Source organism: Rhinoderma darwinii, chromosome 9 (assembly GCF_050947455.1).
Source record: "Rhinoderma darwinii isolate aRhiDar2 chromosome 9, aRhiDar2.hap1, whole genome shotgun sequence".
Classification (NCBI taxonomy): domain Eukaryota; kingdom Metazoa; phylum Chordata; class Amphibia; order Anura; family Rhinodermatidae; genus Rhinoderma; species Rhinoderma darwinii.
In genome coordinates, this window is record NC_134695.1 from 70,759,216 (window position 1) to 70,782,409 (window position 23,194).

Consider the following 23,194-nt stretch of genomic DNA (forward strand, 5'->3'; position numbering starts at 1 on the left):
CGGAATTCCTCCGCAACTGTCCGCATCAATGCCGCACCTAATCCGGGTTGCGGATTACGGCTGCGGATCTGCACAAAATGTGCAGAAAATTGATGCGGACTAGCTGCTGCGGACTGCGGGAAAAGTGCTTCCCTTCTCCCTATTCAGTGCAGGATAGAGAGAAGGGACAGCACTTTCCCTAGTGAAAGTAAAAGAAATTCATACTTACCGCCCGTTGTCTTTATGACGCGTCCCTCCTTCGGCATCCAGCCCGACCTCCCTGGATGACGCGCCAGTCCATGTGACCGCTGCAGCCTGTGCTTGGCCTGTGATTGGCTGCAGCCGTCACTTACACTGAAACGTCATCCTGGGAGGCCGGACTGGAGACAGAAACAGGGAGTTCTCGGTAAGTACGAACTTCATTTTTTTTTACAGATACATGTATATTGGGATCGGTAGTCACTGTCCCGGGTGCAGAAACAGTTACTGCCGATCGCTTAACTCTTTCAGCACCCTGGACAGTGACTATTTACTGACGTCTCCTAGCAACGCTCCCGTCATTACGGGAGCCCCATTGACTTCCTCAGTCTGGCTGTAGACCTAGAAATACATAGGTCCAGCCAGAATGAAGAAATGTCAAGTAAAAAAAGCAAGACGCATCCGCAGCACACATGACATGTGCATGACAGCTGCGGACTTCATTGCGGAACTTTGAATCTCCATTGAAGTCAATGGAGAAATTCCGCCATGAGTCCGCCACTGCTCCGCAACAGACAGAGCATGCTGCGGACACCAAATTCCGCTCCGCAGCCTATGCTCCGCAGCGGAATTGTACGCATCGTGTAAACGAACACTGCTAAATTAAAGTGAAAGTCAATGTAGAAACGGCTCCGCTGCGGATTAACGCTGCGGAGTGTCCGCAGCGGAATTTAAGTGCAATTCCGCCATGTGTGAACCCGCCCTTAGAGAAATATTTTAAACTCAGTTTTTGATACAAATTTCATGCGTTTTTACAAATCCAAAATGATGCACATGTAACTTCTACCGGCTGCAGCCAAACATTGTCTGTAACGTGTGATCCGGCCATTACGTTAGGTTGGGACTATAACCGTGTCCATTATGTATACTGATCTGAGGCAAGAAGCGATCTTATGTTTCTCCTTGGAAATTAAACGAATGGATTACACGGTCTTAAAATGCTGATTCCATTTACCGATTGGAATTTTTCTTAATTACCTAGGAAAAAAAAACAAAAAAACTTTTGAGCACAGCAACTAAATCACTAGTAAAACTGGCAAAGAATATAGAAATATATGTACAGTGGAATTTCTTTATTCTGCCATCTGATTGTCAAGAAAGTCTGATAATCGGGCTCATAGGGCGTATGGACGGAGATTATATACGTTTACTTCTCTTCTGTCAGAGGATCTAAAGATTAAAACGCAAATAAATGGTTCCGTTGGAACGATCATTGATTTCAATGGTAATTCTTTTGTTGCAGGTACTTTCCGTTTGTCTCCGTTCGCCAGGTTTCCGTTTTTATGATCTGCAGTTTGAAGAACTTTTTTTTCCATTAAAAAAAACGGAAACCTAACGAACGAAGACAAACGGAAAGAAAATGAAACAAAAGAATTACCATTGAAATCAATAATTCTATTGGAACCGTTGCTTTCCGCTTAATGTTTCCATCCCCTGACAGAAGAGCGGTAAACGTATAGTAACGCTGGTGTGACCTTATTTTTACGGGCTGTCCAGGAATTTACAGACTGTTGGCCACCCTGTTAAAGAGTGATGTCTGCAGGAAACCAGACAACTCATCCCCTGGCCAATACCATCCCAATGATGTAGAATGGTGGCGGCAGCATCGTGCTGTGGGGATGTTTCCAGCTGCAGGAACTGGGAGAGTAGTCAGGATACAGGCAAAGATTAACGGATAAAATCCTGCTCTATAGTGTCCGGACACAGACGCTACAGAAGTGTCAGGATTCTGAATACACATCCCGTCCTAGCTGGAGGTAATGTATATTCATTGTGAGGACACTGCAGTAATGTTATAGTGTGAGTATGTGGCTGCACATAGTGATATAGATATATCGCTATGTGCTGTGTAAATGAATGGAGAGAAGTGTATGGCGCTGATTGGTCACTGATTGGTCAGCGTCACACTCCTCTGTACAACGCCCACTTGGCCATATAGTAAAACACGCCCAGTTGTCCATTGAGAAAGTCATTAGCATAAAGCTAACATAGGTCATAACTCAATAAAAAATGATAGTTTTTCTAAATAAAAAAACACTGCTGTAATCTACATTACAGCGCCGATCACATCATGTACAAGATAGGCCACTTATAATGTGGTGACAGCCTCTTTAAATTCCTGTGAAACGCCTAAGGGTTTAAGAGACATTCTAAATACGGTTTTGAAAACTTTGAGGGGTATAGTTTTTAAAATGGGTGATTTATGGGGGTTTCTATTATATAAGGCCCTCAAAGCCACTTCAGAACTATCTTACAAGTAGATACATTTAAATTGAGAAAAATTGTAATTTTTCCAAATTTTCTCCAAATTTTGCTCTTTTTCACAAATAAACACTAAATATATCGACAAATTTTTACCAGTAACATAAAGTCCAATGTGTCATGAGAAAACAGTCTCGGAATCACTTGGATCGGTAAAAGCATTCCGGAGTTATTATCACATAAAGTGAAACGTGTCAGATTGGAATGGGCTCTGAGCCTTAAAGGGGTTGTCCGAGATCCCAACATTTTTTCAAAAACTCTGTCATACATTACCCCTTATACAGACAACCTAAATAAAGCATTATTTTTTAAAAAAATTCTACTTAACACATTTCTTCTTTGAATTCAGCACAGTTTGTTTACATGCAGTTCAGCTCTGGTTTGTTGATCTTTCCTTGTGATGAAACTTTTTTCACGTGCACGCTCATTGCAGGCTGCAATGAGCGTGCACGTACCTTCCAAGAGTTCATGTGAGCTGTCCTTGCTCCTCCCGCTGACCTCCTTCACTGCACTTGTCTTCTTGATGACATTCTTGAAGGATGATGAGCAAATGTTCTCCCCCCATTATGTTTTTCACATTTATGTTTTATTTCTCTTTTCACCTCTTCGTGTCTACCCTAAGGGTATGTTCACACGCACTAATTACGGACATAATTCGGGCGTTTTTGCCCCGAATTACGTCCAAAAATAGCGCCTCAATAGCGTTGACAAACATCTGCCCATTGAAAGCAATGGGCAGACGTTTGTCTGTTCACACGAGGCGTATATTTATGCGCCGCTGTCAAATGACGGCGCGTAAATAGACGCCCGCGTCAAAGAAGTGACCTGTCACTTCTTTGGGCATAATTGGAGCCATTACTCATTGACTCCAATGAATAGCAGCGCCAATTACGCCCCTAATGGACGCGGCGTTCAAGCGCCTGCACATGCCGTTATGGCTGAAATTACGGTGATGTTTTCAGGCTGAAACATCCCCGTAATTTCAGCCGTTACGGACGCCCTCGTGTGAACATACCCTAACCCTTGTCCGCCCTCCTCTATCTCATGTCTCTCTCCACTAAGGCTATGTTCACACAGAGTTTTTTGGCAGGAACAATATCTGCCTCAAAATTCCGTCTTGAAGTTTGCGGCAGATTTACCTCTCCCTGCACGTTGTTTTTTGCGTCGTTTTTCCCGGCGTTTTTTGTGCGCTGTTTGCGTTTTTCTTTGCCGATTTTTTTCGGGGCGTTGTTCGCTTACTTTATCTTGGCGTTTTTTGCTTGTTTGTTTGCGTCTTTTTTTGCGATGTTTTTGAATGTGTTTTCCGTTTCGTTTATCGTATCCTTTTTTTCGCGTCGTTTATCGTTTCTTTTTTTGCGTCGTTGTTGTCGGAAATTTTTTATGCGTTTTTCGTTGCGTCTTTCGTGTGGTTTTCCCCGTTTTTTTTCGCAGCCTTCTTTGCCTCTTTGTTTGCGGCTTTTTTCGCGTCATTTTCCACTATATTTTTTTCGTCGTTTTGCGTGTCGTTTATCATAGCCTTTTTTTCTACGCTTTTCGCGTATTTTTGGGGGGTTTTTTATTTCTGCGTTTTTCGTTGCGTCTTTCGTGGCGTTTTCCCTGTCGTTTTTCGTGGCGTTCTTTGCCTCTTTGTTTGCTGTTTTTTTCACGTTTTTTTTTTAATGTTTTTCCCCGCGTTTATCGTAGCCTTTTTGGCGTTGTTTTTTTATTGTTTTTTGCGGCGTTGTTTGCGGCTTTTTTTGCGTTCGTCCAGCCCCGTCTTATGCCTCATGCACACTTGCGTGTAAGATTGACGCCCGTGAGAAACGCATATGAAAACAGGCCAATTTAAAATAATGGGTCGCGTGTGCTGTGCGTGGTTTTCACAATCAGCACACGGGCGAGATTCACCCTGTTGAGAATGGGGCCTTAGGCACGATTTACACAAGCGTGAATCACGTCCGTGTGCTGTGCTTTGAAAAAACGCACAACACACGCGACCCATTTATTTCAATGGGGCCGTTGACACATGCGTGACTTTTCACGCAGCGAGAGTCCGCTGCGTGAAACATACTGCATGTCCTCTATTGGTGCGTTATCCTGCACCTACACTCACATTGAAGTCAATGCATGCGTGAAAACCACGCACCGCACACACGTGTTTGGTGCGTGATTTACACAATTTGTTAGATGAAAAAAATGTGCTGGCTTTGTGAGTGCGTGAATAACACATGACAATCGAAAAGCACACTGATGCATAAGGGCGGATTTACACGAGCGTGTGCGTTTTGCGCACGCAAATACAGTGGCGTTTTGCGTGCACAAAATGCACTTGACAGCTCCGTGTCATGTTCATATGGTGCGCAGCTGCGTGCTTTCCGCGCAGCCACCATCATTATGACACTACGTTTGGATGTTTGTAAACAGAAAAGCATGTGGTGCTTTCCTGTTTACATTCATACTTTTTACTGCTGTTGCGCGAATCACGCACGTCCCACGGAAGTGCTTCTGTGTGGTGCGCGTGATTTTTACGCACCCATTGACTTCAATGGGTGCGTGATGCTCGAAAAACGCAGAAATATAGAACATGTCGCGAGTTTTACGCAGCGTACTTACGCTGGGCAAAACTCACGGACAGTCTGCATGCCCCCGTAGACTTGCATAGGTCCGTGCGACCCGCGTGAAAACCACGCGGGTTGCACGGACGTATAGCACGTTCGTGTAAATCCGCCGTAACGCACACACACAGACATGATTGACGCAAGTTTTTCACGCGTGTAAAATACACACGCTCGTGTGCATGAAGCCTTACTAATGGACGCTGTTAGACAGTAATGAACTAGTAATACATTTTAAAATAAATGAGGACATAGAAAAAATATTGTAATGAAATAACACACACAACACTGGTTAACGATTTTATTAAAAATAAAAAAGGGTGTCATTGAAGTAGTCCTTGAACTGTAAAAAACACATAACTAAGAAAAAAAAAGTGATGCTTAGATACACTGCTCATGTGTGATACTGTCTGTTTGACCATGTATCTAAGCCTACCACAAGGTAGCCTTAGATACATTACCCAAGCAGACAGTGTCACACATGGGCCATGTATCTAAGAATACATGTTAGGCTTAGATACAGGGCCCCAAAACACAAATCTTATACAGGAATAAAAAGAATGTCATCTGGGGTCCTGTATCTAAGCATACATTGTGTTAGGCTTAGATACAGGCTCCATGTGTGACAATTTTTTTTAGCCACTGTATCTAAGCCTAACAATGTAGGCTTAGATACAGGACCCCAGAAGATCTTTTACAGTTTAATATTATACGCTCTGCTCCGGGACTCCTGACATCGTAGCAGAGCCTATAATAGCGTAGTGCGGCTCCTCCTTGGGCCTGCTCGGTGCTACGGCGCAACGGTGTCCCGCGGGCCGCAGATAACAGCCTCAAGGGCTGCATGCGACCCGTGTACTGCATCGAGTTGTCTGATCCCCTATCAAAGCCTACTATGTGTAGGCTTTGATAGGGGAAGAACTAAAAGTACAGAGGTCACTGTACCTCTCTAGTCCGCGGGTGCCGTCCCTCTTCACTTTTTTCACTGTGAACACGCATAGGCGCGCTCACAGTGAAAAAAAGCTGCATAGGCTGGGCGGGCACCCGCAGAAACGACACATCTCCAGTGACGTGTCGTGTCCCATCCGAGGTCTCGCTGGGGCGAGACCATGTGATCGGGACACGACACGACAGTGGAGGAGGAAGAAAACGTGACGTCAGAAGACATGTGATCGGCAGAAAAGAGCTGCCAGAACGGAGAACAGAAGCAAGATTGCACAGGTAAGTATATTAGGGAATAGTTAATGTGTGTATTGTGTGTTTAACTTTTAAATAAAAATATATCTCGGACAACCCCTTTAAGGCCCAAACTAGGCCGCATCATTGAGGGGTTAATCATTGCATGCTGAAAAGTTCTGCATCGTTCTAATATAATTCACTTGTTAATTCCTCACCATTTTCAACAGCTCTGCTTGTTGCCAGTGAATTAACTTTTTTTTTGTTTACCTCTAGAGGCTGTAAACCTGTCCTGATCATGGACAACTGACAACAATGTATCAGAGCTGTCTCTTGTAGCTAGTCGTGTTTCCATACTCTGACATAAAGCAGAGTTGTTGAAAATGGTCAGAAATTGATACACACAGCATATTAGAAAGTTTCAGATATTTTTAATATACAGTGAATGAACTTTACCTAAAACTGGAAAAGCCCTATAATCGAATGTCTGTCAGCGTCTAGGTAACATAAGTGAAAATGGGGTAGTCAGGTCATCGTGTACTTCTATGTCCCCCAAAATGTGATAAACCCCGGAAACAAGAGGGTTTGTCATTGCTAAACCTCATGGCCATGGTTTTGGCTTGTCCGTTTTCATAGCCGTCTTCAGGTGTATGTGGGCCCTTAGGCGGCAGTCATACCTGTCTGAGAACACCCGTGACTTGGTAAGAGTAGAGCACGCTTACCTAGATTACCCTCCCCCAGCCAAAAAGATACAAGGCCCCTGATAAACTCACGTAAGAAATGTTAGAGAAGAATGAAATAATTGTGGACATTTTATAGTGCTCAATAGTAAGACAATGCGTTCCTACCCGTCACCTCTAGCAGCAGCTCTTCAAAGATGGGATCTGTCAGAGCTTCATGTTCAACTTCCAAAATAAGCCGAGCACCGTTATGTTCATTGAGATTGGGTGTTATAGATATAGCGCAGATACAGCTGAACAAACCACGATGAGTTGATGATAAAAAACAATTCAAAGTCAGGTCATTATTGTGATTAGTGATTAAAGGCGTATCCTCCATTCCTTTCCCGGGGGACTGCCAGGAGCCGACTAAACTCTTCTCTGTGCCGCCTTTCTTTAAATACAAGGATATAGAAATATTTCTTGGTCTGAAACCAGTTATCAGACATACCAGGCTTGTGTTTTTCTTATCGATCAGTTGGGTTTTTTTGATGTCGGAAATCTTAGGTGGTTCTGTCAAAAGTAAGAATAAATGCATTTTATTACAATGTGAAATATTACTGGTCGCTTATAAATATTATACACAAACAATCCTGCAGATTATAGAAACTAATTCCAATTGCACATCCAATTCTCAGAGGACCCGCACACGTGGCAGATTTGTTGTGGACGTTTCTCCAGCAAAACGGCAGTAAATCCGAAAAGCGAATATGCGGCTAAATTCCTGATCGGGTTCTCAATAATTCACCAACACGTCTCATCAGTGGCAGGAACGAACTTCTTAATCCAAGGATGAGAGAGAATGAGGGGACCGACCTTCAATCATAGGGACCGATGATTCACATCATACACAAGTGAGAGAGGTCATTCAGACATTTTGGGGGATTTTAAAAACGGACCCGGATATAGGGCGACTTCTTGGTGATAGGCCGGCAATAACCTACCGCAGAGGAGGTAACATGAAGGACAGACTGGTCCAGAGCCGCATGAAACCCGTTACTCACTCAACATGGTGGTCTCAGCCCCCAATGGGTACATACATCTGTGCTGCCTGTACGGCCTGTAGATCCATCTCAATAAGTAAATCCTATTCTAGCGCTACATCAGGAGTTCTTACAACAATGATGATATTATCCATTGTAGGACCCAAGGTGCGATCTATCTGATGACATGCGGCTGTGGTGTCCAGTATGGGGGTAAAACCATTCACGAGTGTCGCAGACTAATTAGGGACCACATTAATGATACTGATAAACGAGCAGATACCCAATTTCACGCCACATTTGGGAGCAGTATCCGGGGAATACGGATCATCTGAGATTTCCAGGCAGTGAAAGGTGCGTCCTGATCCCGGAGGTGGTGACCGGGATAAACGTATTCTCCAGCGGGAAGCACGATGGATATTTCTGCCACAGACTGTTAAACCCGGGGGCTTGAATGATAACATCTCTTATACATGATCTTTATGAGGGACTTGTGTTACATGGGGGACCGGCCTGTCCCGTTTATAATACTCTGTCCTATGGCTGATATTGATGTAGATATATGCTGACGGTTACTGATATATGTACGATGGATAGTTTTGTGGATCTTCCTATTTTTAATGCTTTATTCCTATATGACCGCTCATCGATGTCAGTATACAGCATTTCCCTTCTATATATTACGCCTCTATTTGGGTTTGCAGCCGCTTGGAGGTTCCCATGGTAACGGGACGCTAGGCGTCGTTTAATATGATCAGGGGGATAGAGCTGGACGAGCTCCTGAGGGGGGATGTCTAATGATGTGGTGCCCTCTGATTGGGAGTTTGATGTAATTGTCCAGCCTCTGGATGGGCGGGGCTAAAGGGTTAAACGGCCGGCGTTCCGTTGCATTCGCTGCGGTCAGATATCAGAACCGCGCTGCTAGAGTAAAGTTCTATCAGACACAGGACGACCTGATAATATTGCACGTGAAATCGATGCGCTAATAATCTGCCCAGTTTCGTTATTTACCTCTGAAGAAACGTCCTATACAAACTAATGAGGCAGAAACGCGCTAGGTGTTTAAATTTGGTTTAGTGTGAATGCACGCTCACGTCTTGGGTGTACGATCTCTGGCAAGTGTGAATGTGCACTACTGCTATAGGTACTGCACTATTATCTATGAATGTGAATGCACACTACTGCTATAGGTGCTGTGCTGTTATCTATGAGAGTTATCTATACAGGTGCTGCGCCGTTATCTAGGAGTGTGAATGTGCACTACTGCTATAGGTGCTGCGCTGTTATCTATGAGTCTGAATGCGCACTACTGCTATAGGTGCTGCGCTGTTATCTATGAGTGTGAATGCACAGTACTGCTATAGGTGCTGTGCTGTTATCTATGAGTGTGAATGTGCACTACTGCTATAGGTGCTGCGCTGTTATCTATGAGTGTGAATGTGCACTACTGCTATAGGTGCTGCGCTGTTATCTGAGTGTGAATGCACAGTACTGCTATAGGTGCTGTGCTGTTATCTATGAGTGTGAATGTGCACTACTGCTATAGGTGCTGCGCTGTTATCTATGAGTGTGAATGTGCACTACTGCTATAGGTGCTGCGCTGTTATCTGAGTGTGAATGCACAGTACTGCTATAGGTGCTGTGCTGTTATCTATGAGTGTGAATGCACAGTACTGCTATAGGTGCTGTGCTGTTATCTATGAGTGTGAATGCACACTACTGCTATAGGTGCTGCGCTGTTATCTATGAGTGTGAATGCACAGTACTGCTATAGGTGCTGCGCTGTTATCTATGAGTGTGAATGCACACTACTGCTATAGGTGCTGTGCTGTTATCTATGAGTGTGAATGTGCACTACTGCTATAGGTGCTGCGCTGTTATCTGAGTGTGAATGCACAGTACTGCTATAGGTGCTGTGCTGTTATCTATGAGTGTGAATGTGCACTACTGCTATAGGTGCTGCGCTGTTATCTATGAGTGTGAATGCACACTACTGCTATAGGTGCTGCGCTGTTATCTATGAGTCTGAATGCACAGTACTGCTATAGGTGCTGCGCTGTTATCTGAGTGTGAATGCACAGTACTGCTATAGGTGCTGTGCTGTTATCTATGAGTGTGAATGTGCACTACTGCTATAGGTGCTGCGCTGTTATCTATGAGTGTGAATGTGCACTACTGCTATAGGTGCTGCGCTGTTATCTGAGTGTGAATGCACAGTACTGCTATAGGTGCTGTGCTGTTATCTATGAGTGTGAATGCACAGTACTGCTATAGGTGCTGTGCTGTTATCTATGAGTGTGAATGCACACTACTGCTATAGGTGCTGCGCTGTTATCTATGAGTGTGAATGCACAGTACTGCTATAGGTGCTGCGCTGTTATCTATGAGTGTGAATGCACACTACTGCTATAGGTGCTGTGCTGTTATCTATGAGTGTGAATGTGCACTACTGCTATAGGTGCTGCGCTGTTATCTGAGTGTGAATGCACAGTACTGCTATAGGTGCTGTGCTGTTATCTATGAGTGTGAATGCACAGTACTGCTATAGGTGCTGTGCTGTTATCTATGAGTGTGAATTCACACTACTGCTATAGGTGCTGCGCTGTTATCTATGAGTGTGAATGCACAGTACTGCTATAGGTGCTGCGCTGTTATCTAGGAGTGTGAATGCACACTACTGCTATAGGTGCTGTGCTGTTATCTGTGAGTGTGAATGCACACTACCTCTATAGGTGCTGCGCTGTTATCTGAGTGTGAATGCACAGTACTGCTATAGGTTCTGCGCTGTTATCTGTGAGTGTGAATGCACACTACGGCTATAGGTGCTGTGCAGTGGCATAACTACCACCGTAGCAGCGGTAGCGACTGCTACGGGGCCCGCGGCATGAGGGGGCCCGTGTCGCCCGCCGGCACGGGCCCCCACCATGGCCGCAGGCTCCGCTAGCAGCCACTATGGCTGCTACAGCGGGACGCCACTGAACACTACGGCAGAGCAGGGAGGTATCTCCCCGCTCTGCCATTAAACAAAAGACATGTATCCCCTATCCACAGGACAGGGGGATACATGTGTGATCGCTGGCAGCGATAGGGAGAACGGGGGACTGAGAGTCCCCTGAAGTTCTCCATCACAAACCTCGGACTTCCGGCGTCTGTGTCGGCAGCTCCGTAGAAATGAATGGAGCGCCGGTCGCGCTTGTGCGCATGCGTGACCAGCGCTCCTTTCATTTTTATTGAGCTGCGCAGACACCGGAAGTCAGAGGTTAGTGATGGAGAACTTCAGGGGACTTTCAGTCCCCCGTTCTCCCTATCGCTGCCAGCGATCACACATGTATCCCTTGTCCTGTGGATAGGGGATGCATGTTATCTATAGGACACACTATAGGTCGCATTTTTTTGGGGGGGGAGGCTGTATGGCGTTCCCTACAGGGGGGGGGGCGCTGTATGGAGTTCCCTACAGGGGCGGGGGGCGCTGTATGGCGTTCCCTGCAGGGGGGGCTGTATGGCGTTCCCTGCAGGGGGGGGGCGCTGTATGTCATTCCCTACAGGGGGGGTGCTGTATGGCGTTCCCTACAGGGGGGGGCGCTGTATGGCGTTCCCTACAGGGGGGGGCTGTATGGCGTTCCCTGCAGGGGGGGCGCTGTATGGCGTTCCCTGCAGGGGGGGCTGTATGGCGTTCTCTGCAGGGTGGGGCGCTGTATGCCGTTCCCTGGCGGGGGGGGGGGGCGCTGTATGGCGTTCCGTACAGGGGGGGGCTGTATGGCGTTCCCTACAGGGGGGGGGCTGTATGGCGTTCCCTACAGGGGGGGCTGTATGACGTTCCCTACAGGGGGGGCTGTATGGCGTTCCCTACAGTGGGGGGCTGTATGGCGTTCTCTACAGTGGGGGCTGTATGGCGTTCTCTACAGTGGGGGCTGTATGGCGTTATCGCCATACAGCCCCCACTGTAAGGAACGCCATACAGCCCCCCCTGTAGATAACGCCACACAGCCCCCCGTAGATAACGCCACACAGCCCCCCTTTAGGGAACGCCACACAGCCCCCCTGTAGGGAACGCCACACAGCCCCCCTGTAGGGAACGCCACACAGCCCCCCTGTAGGGAACGCCACACAGCCCCCCTGTAGGGAACGCCACACAGCCCCCCTGTAGGGAACGCCACACAGCCCCCCTGTAGGGAACGCCACACAGCCCCCCTGTAGGGAACGCCATACAGCCCCCCTGTAGGGAACGCCATACAGCCCCCCTGTAGGGAACGCCATACAGCCCCCCTGTAGGGAACGTCATACAGCCCCCCTGTAGGGAACGTCATACAGCCCCCCCCTGTAGGGAACGTCATACAGCCCCCCCCTGTAGGGAACGTCATACAGCCCCCCCCTGTAGGGAACGCCATACAGCCCCCCCTGTAGATAACGCCATACAGCCCCCCCTGTAGATAACGCCATACAGCCCCCTCTGTAGATAACGCCACACAGCCCCCCTGCAGATAGCGCCATACAGTCCCCCCTGTAGATAACGCCATACAGCCCCCTCTGTAGATAACGCCATACAGCCCCCTCTGTAGATAGCGCCATACAAACCCCCTGTAGATAATGCCACACAGCCCCCCCTGTAGATAACGCCACAGCCCCCCTGTAGATAACGCCACAGCCCCCCTGTAGATAGCGCCATACAGTCCCCCCTGTAGATAACGCCATACAGCCCCATCTGTAGATAACGCCATACAAACCCCCTGTAGATAACGCCACACAGCCCCCCCCCCTGTAGAGAACGCCATACAGCCCCCCTGTAGATAACGCCACACAGCCCCCCCCCCTGTAGGGAATGGCAGTAGCTTTTTAAATACAGCGCTTACCTTTCTTATAATATAATAGATAAATACAGCGCTTACCATTCTTATAATATAATAGATAAATACAGCGCTTACCATTCTTAGAATATAATAGATAAATACAGCGCTTACCTTTCTTATAATATAATAGATACATACAGTGCTTACCTTTCTTATAATATAATAGATAAATACAGCGCTTACCTTTCTTATAATATAATAGATAAATACAGCGCTTACCTTTCTTATAATATAATAGATAAATACAGCGCTTACCATTCTTATAATATAATAGATAAATACAGCGCTTACCTTTCTTATAATATAATAGATAAATACAGCGCTTACCTTTCTTATAATATAATAGATACATACAGCGCTTACCTTTCTTATAATATAATAGATAAATACAGCGCTTACCTTTCTTATAATATAATAGATAAATACAGTGCTTACCTTTCTTATAATATAATAGATAAATACAGCGCTTACCTTTCTTATAATATAATAGATAAATACAGAGCTTACCTTTCTTATAATATAATAGATAAATACAGCGCTTACCTTTCTTATAATATAATAGATAAATACAGCGCTTACCTTTCTTATAATATAATAGATAAATACAGCGCTTACCATTCTTATAATATAATAGATAAATACAGCGCTTACCTTTCTTATAATATAATAGATAAATACAGTGCTTACCTTTCTTATAATATAATAGATAAATACAGCGCTTACCTTTCTTATAATATAATAGATACATACAGCGCTTACCTTTCTTATAATATAATAGATAAATACAGCGCTTACCTTTCTTATAATATAATAGATACATACAGTGCTTACCTTTCTTATAATATAATAGATAAATACAGCGCTTACCTTTCTTATAATATAATAGATAAATACAGCGCTTACCTTTCTTATAATATAATAGATAAATACAGCGCTTACCATTCTTATAATATAATAGATAAATACAGCGCTTACCTTTCTTATAATATAATAGATAAATACAGCGCTTACCTTTCTTATAATATAATAGATAAATACAGCGCTTACCTTTCTTATAATATAATAGATAAATACAGTGCTTACCTTTCTTATAATATAATAGATAAATACAGCGCTTACCTTTCTTATAATATAATAGATACATACAGAGCTTACCTTTCTTATAATATAATAGATAAATACAGCGCTTACCTTTCTTATAATATAATAGATAAATACAGTGCTTACCTTTCTTATAATATAATAGATACATACAGCGCTTACCTTTCTTATAATATAATAGATAAATACAGCGCTTACCATTCTTATAATATAATAGATAAATACAGCGCTTACCTTTCTTATAATATAATAGATAAATACAGCGCTTACCTTTCTTATAATATAATAGATAAATACAGCGCTTACCTTTCTTATAATATAATAGATAAATACAGCGCTTACCTTTCTTATAATATAATAGATACATACAGTGCTTACCATTCTTATAATATAATAGATAAATACAGGGCTTACCTTTCTTATAATATAATAGATAAATACAGTGCTTACCTTTCTTATAATATAATAGATAAATACAGCGCTTACCTTTCTTATAATATAATAGATACATACAGTGCTTACCTTTCTTATAATATAATAGATAAATACAGCGCTTACCTTGCTTATAATATAATAGATAAATACAGCGCTTACCTTTTTTATAATATAATAGATAAATACAGCGCTTACCTTTCTTATTTTTTTTTCATAATTTAGATTTTTATTGTAAAGTTTACAAACACACGAGAACAAGAATAAAGTGCGTGAATACATTCGTAATCGATCAGAACAAAACACATCAAATCAAATCAAAACAAATCCTATCATATAGATAGAAGCAAACGCTTATGTACATCAATATCCTTGTTACTCCGGGGCAGTTGTCACATGCATTTAGAAAAATATACAGTCGGGCACTTGGCACGTGAGGTAGAGAATGCCTCTCTATATTTGCAAGGCACATATTCCCTGAATTGACACACATTATGAAAAGTGACGCCCCCCCCCCCCCCGGACAGGTAAGAAGAGAAAAGATTGAGACAAACCAAGAGACGACAAAAAGAAAGGGAAGAGAAGACGGACAAAAGAAGAGCAAGGGAAAGAAAATGAGGAATCTTAATGAGTGCTGGGAGCAGAGACATTACCACAAGAGGAATATTGTACCGCCTCCATTTCTGATGAAGCCCAATCAGGACCTAGCTATATAGACCACCATATGGAATACTCTAACTCAACCAGTCTGCGAAATGAGGACCAGATTTGAAGGATGACCATGCGTTCCACAGATAAAGAACCGCGTCATAGCTGCCTCTGTCTTCTGCAAGAAGAGACTCATTCACCAATCGTAGGCACCACGGAAGTCTTCCAGTGTCTAGGAATTACTGTCCGTGCTGCTGTCAGGAAATGTCTGAGCAGGCCCTTTTTTATGCCTGACAGAGGACCCGGAATCAAAGATAACAGAGCCATCTGAGGAGTGGGTATGATAGGAGCACACTCCATCAATGCATAGATGTCGAACACCGCTTTCCAAAAAGTCTGCAACACTGGGCATGACCACCAAATGTGCAACATCGTGCCAGTCTCGTTGCTACACCGCCAACAGACATCTGATACTTCTGGGTACATTTTATGTAGAATCTGTGGGCAGCGGTACCATCTGGTCAGTATTTTAAAAAAAAAAATCCTGAGCGTGGCAAGCCATTGGCATTTTATGGGTCAGGAGGAAAACCCTGTCCCAATCAAGCAGAGATATGGAGACACCTAGGTCCTCTTCCCATGCGCTAACATATGCAGGGGGCTGATTGACAGAAGTCTCCAATAGGATGGCATACATCTTGGAGATCACACGAGTAGGTGGCTCGTGTAAAAGCAACAACGATTCAAAGGACGTGGTCACTGAGATGCAAATGCCATCCGGCAGGGCCGAGTGTAAAAAGGTAGACAATTGTGCATATTCCAACCATGAAAGAGTCCTCTCCGGGCAGGTCTCTCTCAACATATGTAGCGGAGGGAGGCGACCCCCATCCGACATCACCTGACACAGCCTAGTATCTTCTGAAGCGGTCCAACTCAAAAAGGTAGCTTTGTGAACAGCCGGTGGAAACTCTGAGTTATCAAACAGAGGGCTAAGAAGTCCTGGTCTATGGGAAAGCCCCTTTCGAACCATCAATCTGTCCCAGAGAGTGAGAAAATGGTGGGTAAGCATAGGAATGGACGAGAGGGCTGGTCGATGATCCGGCAGAATCCACGGCAGCGATCTCAGAGAGAGCGCCACCATGGACCTCTCAATCCCCACCCATTGTTTATTGGTGTCATTATGAAACCAATCTATCACTCTGGAAAGCTCTACAGCTTGGTGGTACAACCCCAAATCTGGGAGTCCCGCTCCCCCTTTCAGTTTAGGGCGAGACAATGAGCTCATACTGATGCAAGGCCTCAGAGTGCCCCAGACGAACTTACGAAACACTGCCTCCAATGTCTTAAAATACGCCCTAGGAACCAGAACAGGGATTGCCTGAAATAGATACAAGAACCTAGGGAGGATATCCATTTTGATGGCATTAATACGTCCAAACCATGACAATTGTGCTCTGTCATAGGATTGGAGATCTTTCAGCGTACGTTGCATTAAGTGAGGATAATTAAGGGAGTACAGATCCGTTAAAGTGCCAGAAATCTGAACCCCCAGGTATTTGATAGATGTCGCTTGCCATTTGAAAGAGAAGGATGATCTTAGAAGAAGATCAACCGACTCTTGCAGAAGCGATACATTTAGCGCTTCCGTCTTTGTGTAATTGACCTTGAAATTACTGACCCTTCCGAACTCTTCAAATTCTCGAATAAGCACCGGGAAGGAAATAACAGGATTAGTAATGAATAATAAGAGGTCGTCTGCATATAACGCCAGCTTATGGTATTCACCACGTACCCGAATCCCAGAAATATCTGGAGATATACGGATCGCCACTGCCAGATGTTCCATTGTGATCACATATAGCAATGGGGATAGCGGGCACCCCTGTCTGGCTCCGTTAGCAATCTGTAGATCTGCGGAGTAAATGCCATTGGCCCTGACTCTAGCCGTGGGTTTCTGATATAGAGCAAAGATCCTTTCTATCATTACCGGGCCAATTCCCATTTGTTGTAAGGCCGATCTCAAGAAAACCCAGTGGACTCGGTCGAAAGCTTTCTCTGCATCAACTGAGATCAGACAAGTGGGTATGGACTTTTTCTTCGCGTGGGACATCAGGAGAAGAGTTTTATTGGTATTGTCCCTCGCTTCTCTCCGGAGGACAAACCCCGCTTGATCAGTACGGATGATTCTGGGGAGCAGAGGTGCCAATCTATTTGCAATTGCCTTGGAATAATGCTTAACATCCACATTTATTAGCGAAATCGGGCAGTAATTGGCACAGATAGAATGGTCCTTCCCTGGTTTAGGAATAACCATAATGGTAGCTTCTAACGTTTGCGGCGTGAAGGGCATTGACGATGTGACCGAATTGAATACCTTAGTCATAAAGGGAAGGAGCTGCGGAAGAAAAGCCTTGTAGAAGGACGTCGGGAAACCATCCGGGCCCGGACTTTTACCCGACGGAGCGGACTTGATAACGCCCTGGATTTCTTCATCAGAAAAATCCGCGCTCAACTCCTCGGTCTCAGCCCTTTCCAGCTCTGGCAGTGCTGTTTTAGCCACATACTGGTCAATTTTCTTTTGCAGAGCAGCAGAGACATATCTTGTAAAGGTCCCCTGAGATTATACAAGGAGTGGTAATACTCCCGAAAGGTTTGCACTATCTCTTCTGGCTTATGTTTAATATCACCCGAGCATGACTTAATCGTTGGAATATAAGAGGTGGGGACCCGTGGCTTGAGTGCTCTGGCTAGTGCTCTGCCACACTTATTAGAGTGTTGGTAAAAGAAACCCCTAGCACGATCTCTGAAAGAGGCCTGAGTCTGATCCAGCAACTCTCTCAAGGAATTCCTGGCCTCTGATAGTTCCGCTAATGTTTGAGGCTGTCTCGACTGTTTATGTGCAGCCTCTAGGGACTGAATACAAGACAGTAACTTCTTCATTTTAAAAGCTCTCTCTTTTTTAAGCCTGGAGCCCTGTTGGATAAAGATACCTCTCACTACACTTTTCAGCGCTTCCCACTGTATCGGTAGGGGGGTGGGATCTAGGTTGTGATGATCTAAGAACTCGGAGATCGAACGGGTGACAGCCGCTCGACACACTGAATCCCTCAAAAGAAGAGGATTTAGCTTCCAATGCCATTCCCTCGCCTCCCCCCCAGGGAACCGTAGTGAGAGGAAAACTGGCGCATGATCTGTCCAGATCATCGAACCAATCCGAGATGCCGGGGCCCAGGACAATAAGTGATGACTCACAAAGAACATGTCTATCCTGCTGTACATGTTATGGACCGCAGAATAGAAGGTATAATCCCTTGTTTGAGGGTTAAGTATCCTCCAAACATCCACCAGCTGCATTGCAAAAAGTTTTGCCTTAAGAGCAGAGAGCTGTGTTGCTGCTACCGAGGACCTGCCCGAAGACAAATCCATAACTCGGTCTAAGACAAAGTTAAAGTCACCAGCAGTGATCAAGAGGCCCTCTGTGAAGTTGGCAAGTTCTGTCAAGTAGCTCCTGCAAGTGCGCACCTGATCATGATTAGGGAGGTACAGATTAGCCACTGTGAACATTTTCCCACAGACCTGAAGTTTCACAAACTAAAAGCGCCCATGAGCATCAGATCGGGTTTCTACCATAGACACCGGCAGAGATCTATGTATCGCAATACTCACTCCTCTTGACTTAGCTTCCGGGTTGGTACTATGGAACCACTGTGTATAGTACCTATGAGTCAAAGTAGGCACATGTTCACTCCTAAAATGCGTCTCCTGTAGAAACAAAATCTGGACACGCTGCTTGTGCATATTATACAAAATCTGAGAGCGTTTCTGCGGCGTGTTAAATCCACGCACATTTAGCGAGCAGCAATTGAGAGACTCCATCAGGAATGAGGACGGCGACAAGTGGGGAAGGGAATGGGACGGAGAGGGAGAAAAGAAGACACAATTAACAAAGAGAGACAGAAAACAATTAAGACACTATGGAAAACACCACAGACGGTGTTCCAGCCCCAAAACCACTAAGATGAGGGGAAAGAGGTACATGTAAAGTGTTCACTGCGTAGCAGAACACCACCTACGTACGGAGTTGACTGAACTATGGAAGAAGGATGATCCCAACCAACTTCCGTTAACCCGATATCATTGATATAAACAACCGCCATATTAAAAGAAAACAGAGAAACTGCGGCGGGACAACGATATGTTTAGCCCTTAAAGGGCACCTGTAAAAGAACCACACAAATGCATGACATCATCACGTTCAAGGGAAGGAACCAGAACATAAAGCAATATAATATATACTATAATATAATATATCGGGCCCCGCTAGAAAGGTGGAGGGAACAGCTATAAATAGACATTCCCCAGAAAGCATCAGAGGGATTAAGAACTACGAGGGATTAAGAAATTCGAGGCTATGAGCCATTGCAACCCGGGCTACTCCCACTTACTGTTACATCTTAGGGCCTGGCTACCAATAAGAGCAAGTTAAGCTCGCGCCCCAGCTATACCTTCCTGCTCCCTCTCAGGGCCTGTAAAACCATACTGTAACATGACAAGTAACATTTTGTAACTCAAAATCTGGGGAAAAGTAGGAAAGCAGCAACATAATAAATCCCATGTTTAGGACAGGACCATGTCCGCACATTACCCCTAGCCTCAAAAAACAACATCACGTTGAAGGAAGTCCTGCGAGGCTATGGGAGAAGCTAATGTCGCATCATGGTTCCAACCGATTTGATTCCGGGACCATCGGCGCCTGAAGTCGTCTACGGCGGGCCGGAGCGGAGTAATTTTCCACCCTGGAGTTACGCCGTGGCGGGCGCTGTGGTAATGGCGGGAAGAGCGGCCAATCAGAAATAACAATAGCCGGCAAGTCCAGGGCTGCTGTGAACTCGGGGATGTCATCTGGGGAGTACACCGAGTAGGTAGCCGAACCTTGTTGAACTTGCAATTGAAACGGGTATCCCCACGAATACGGAATATCTTTCTCCCAAAGTACCATTAGTAGCGGCCTCAAGGCTCTCCGCTTTGCCAGCGTAGAGCGGGAAAGATCTGCCAGCAATTGCACCGGAGCACCGTCAAAGTCCAAAACACCTTTGTTACGCGCTTGACGCATAATGGACTCTTTAATTTGGAAGAAATGTATCCTGCACACTACATCACGTGGTCTCGCCAGATCTGTGCTTTTCGGACCCAGGGTACGATGCGCTCTATCTATTTCCAACCGGGAGTCAACCGGTTTTTCCAATAGCGTGTTAAAAATCCCAATCAGTGTAGGAATGAGATCTTGGGGTCCTGTAGCTTCAGGGATACCTCTAACTCTGATGTTATTCCTTCTATTGCGATTTTCAGCGTCATCAGCCATATCAAATAATAATTGAATGTGGGCAGAATGCTGATCTAATAAACTTTGTTGGGAAACCTGTTGCTGTTGGAGTGTCTGCGTGGTTACTTCAATGGCCGCCACAGCAGCATTAATATGGTGAATGTCCTCTTTCAGAGAACGTATCTCTGTTTTACACACCGCTTCAAGGCGGGAGATATATCCCTCCATGTCTGTTTTAGTGGGAATGGCCGCCATCTGTGACGTGAGTGCCTGCATATCGGGACCCCGCTCAGTGCCCTGTGATGGGACCGTGGAAGACTCACCCCGGACCAGGAGAGCTGGAAAGTCCTGTGTCAGCTCCGAGGACGACCTTGCTCCTGAGGGCGCTGCAGATGCGGCCGCACCCCGACCCGCCATGTTGGTTTGCTGAGGCGAGGAAGCAGGCGACCCAGGGTCTGTAAAGTAGTGAGGAATGCCGCTTCTCGTTCTCCCTTGATCTCTTCTTGCCGGTGTGGTAGCTTTACCGCGTGTTCCCCTTCGCATTAGTGCGATGTAAAGTGCTGTCAGACGCTATTAATCGGGCTGGAAGTCAGTCGGGACGCCGGAGCTCTCACACCACACGTCTCACCAGCGCCATGTCCAGGCCACCGACCGCTTACCTTTCTTATAATATAACAGATACAGTGCTTACCTTTCTTATAATATAATAGATAAATACAGCGCTTACCTTTCTTATAATATAATAGATAAATACAGCGCTTACCGTTCTTATAATATAATAGATACATACAGCGCTTACCTTTCTTATAATATAATAGATAATTACAGCGCTTACCTTTCTTATAATATAATAGATAAATACAGCGCTTACCTTTCTTATAATATAATAGATAAATACAGCGCTTACCTTTCTTATAATATAATAGATAAATACAGCGCTTACCGTTCTTATAATATAATAGATAAATACAGCGCTTACCATTCTTATAATATAATAGATAAATACAGCGCTTACCTTTCTTATAATATAATAGATAAATACAGCGCTTACCTTTCTTATAATATAATAGATAATTACAGCGCTTACCATTCTTATAATATAATAGATAATTACAGCGCTTACCATTCTTATAATATAATAGATAAATACAGCGCTTACCTTTCTTATAATATAATAGATAAATACAGTGCTTACCATTCTTATAATATAATAGATAAATACAGAACACAGCCACCAGCCCCACCAGCACCACCACTGTGAATGATACAGTCCAAACCCGCATTGGTTTTTTTTCTTCTGTAAGAATATAAGCTAAAAAAAAAAAAAATAGAAATCAGCACACAGTTAATCACACTGATCAGTGGTAAGATCGTCATAGAAACCTCCATTAATCTGTTCCCATAATGGTGTATCCACAGGAGCAGGTTACGTCGCGCTGTTTTGCCGGGATTATTGCAAAATTGACGCTAAAAACACTGCAGATGCACAAAATCACAGCAAAAATGCAGCGGTTTTGGAAAATACAGGCCATTTTTGCATTAGGCTGGGTTCCCATGGGTGGTATACGCTGCTTAAAAGTATCCAACCTAGAACCCGCAGGTAGTTCCGCCTGAAAAAACGCATCAAATTGTGGTGCAGATATTCGGGTGGAAAATCCACTGCAGTAATAGTGCTGCAGAAAAAAACAAAAAACAATACTTACTTCCCGGCCATTGTCATAGCGACGAGTCTATCTGTTCAGTGCAGCCCGGCCTCCTGGGATGATGCTGCAACCCATGTGACCACTGCAGCCTGTGATTGGCTGCAGAGGTCACATGGGATGAAACGTCCTAACAGGAGGCCGGGCTGGATAGACAAGAGAGGAACGAGTCTCTATGACAACCACTGGAGGGTATTAACTTTATTTTTTTTTAAATCATTAAAAAGTTTATTTTTCGGATTTGTGATTTTCTGCGGTGGAATCGCAGCTGTTCCGTGGCAAAAAACTCTGCAACATTTGCTATTTGTTGCGCGTTTTAACTCCCCATTGAATTCAATGTGGAAAACTGGCAACAAGAGAGAAACGTTTCCGCAACATAAATTGACATGCAACGGATTAAAAAAACGCACCGCAGGTCACATTATGAATGTTTTCTCAGCTGATTTTCACATTTCATCCACTCTGCTGTAAGGGCCGGTTCACATCAGCGTTCGCTTTCCGTTCAGGGGTTCCGTCTGAGGTTTCCGTCGTGGAACCCCTCAACGGAAAGTCAAACGGAAACCTTAGCTTCCGTTTGCATCACCATTGATATCAATGGTGACGGAAATATTGCTAATGGTTTCCGTTTGTCACCATTCCGGCAGGTTTCAGTTTTTGCGACGGAATCAATAGCGCAGTCGACTGTAAGTGCTGCAGATTTTTCGCACAGAATTTAGTTGCGGAAATTCTGCAGTGTTTACGCTACGTGGGAACCCAGCCTTACTGCGCTACACAACCAACTCGTGTTACTGCACCCTAAAGCTATAGGTTCACATCACGTATGTTCAGGCTGAAAAATACAAGGCGAGTTCTAAAGACAATAGTCTCTTAAATCCAGGCGTTTTTGGAGCCGTATTTTAAGCCATATTTTTGAAGATTTTTATTTTAACACCTTTGCGCACGTGCTAGTACGTCCGGGTGCGGGGGTGATGTATGGAGCGCGCTCCATAGGCTGCGGGTGTCAGCTGTGTCTTACAGCTGACACCTGGGACTAACAGCTGATTGCGCTGTTCCTGGCTGTTTAACCCCTCAAATGCTGTGGTCAATCGCGACAGCAGCATGTGAGGCGATGAAGAGGGGGGCACCTCCAACAGCTCATCGCCCCTCGCAACAAGATGGGGGGGTGACGATGGTTGTCA

At 44.8% G+C, this 23,194-nt stretch overlaps 1 protein-coding gene across 3 annotated transcripts in view; it reads right to left on the reverse strand.

Annotated features, from left to right (window-relative positions):
• Positions 1-915: 915 nt before the first annotated feature.
• LOC142660447 (natural cytotoxicity triggering receptor 3 ligand 1-like) overlaps positions 916-23,194 on the reverse strand; it is a 42,152-nt gene continuing 19,873 nt past the window's right edge. For 2 of the 3 annotated variants that reach the window (XM_075837060.1, XM_075837062.1), the window contains exons 4-5: positions 21,512-21,628; positions 6,678-7,498 (exon numbers count right to left, since the gene is read on the reverse strand). In XM_075837060.1, the coding sequence (XP_075693175.1) occupies positions 7,089-7,498; positions 21,512-21,628 (527 nt within the window). In that variant the 3' untranslated portion in view covers positions 6,678-7,088. Of the gene's footprint in view, positions 1,216-6,677; positions 7,499-21,511; positions 21,629-23,194 lie in introns of those variants that run through there. The other variant, XM_075837061.1, reaches the window with a different exon arrangement.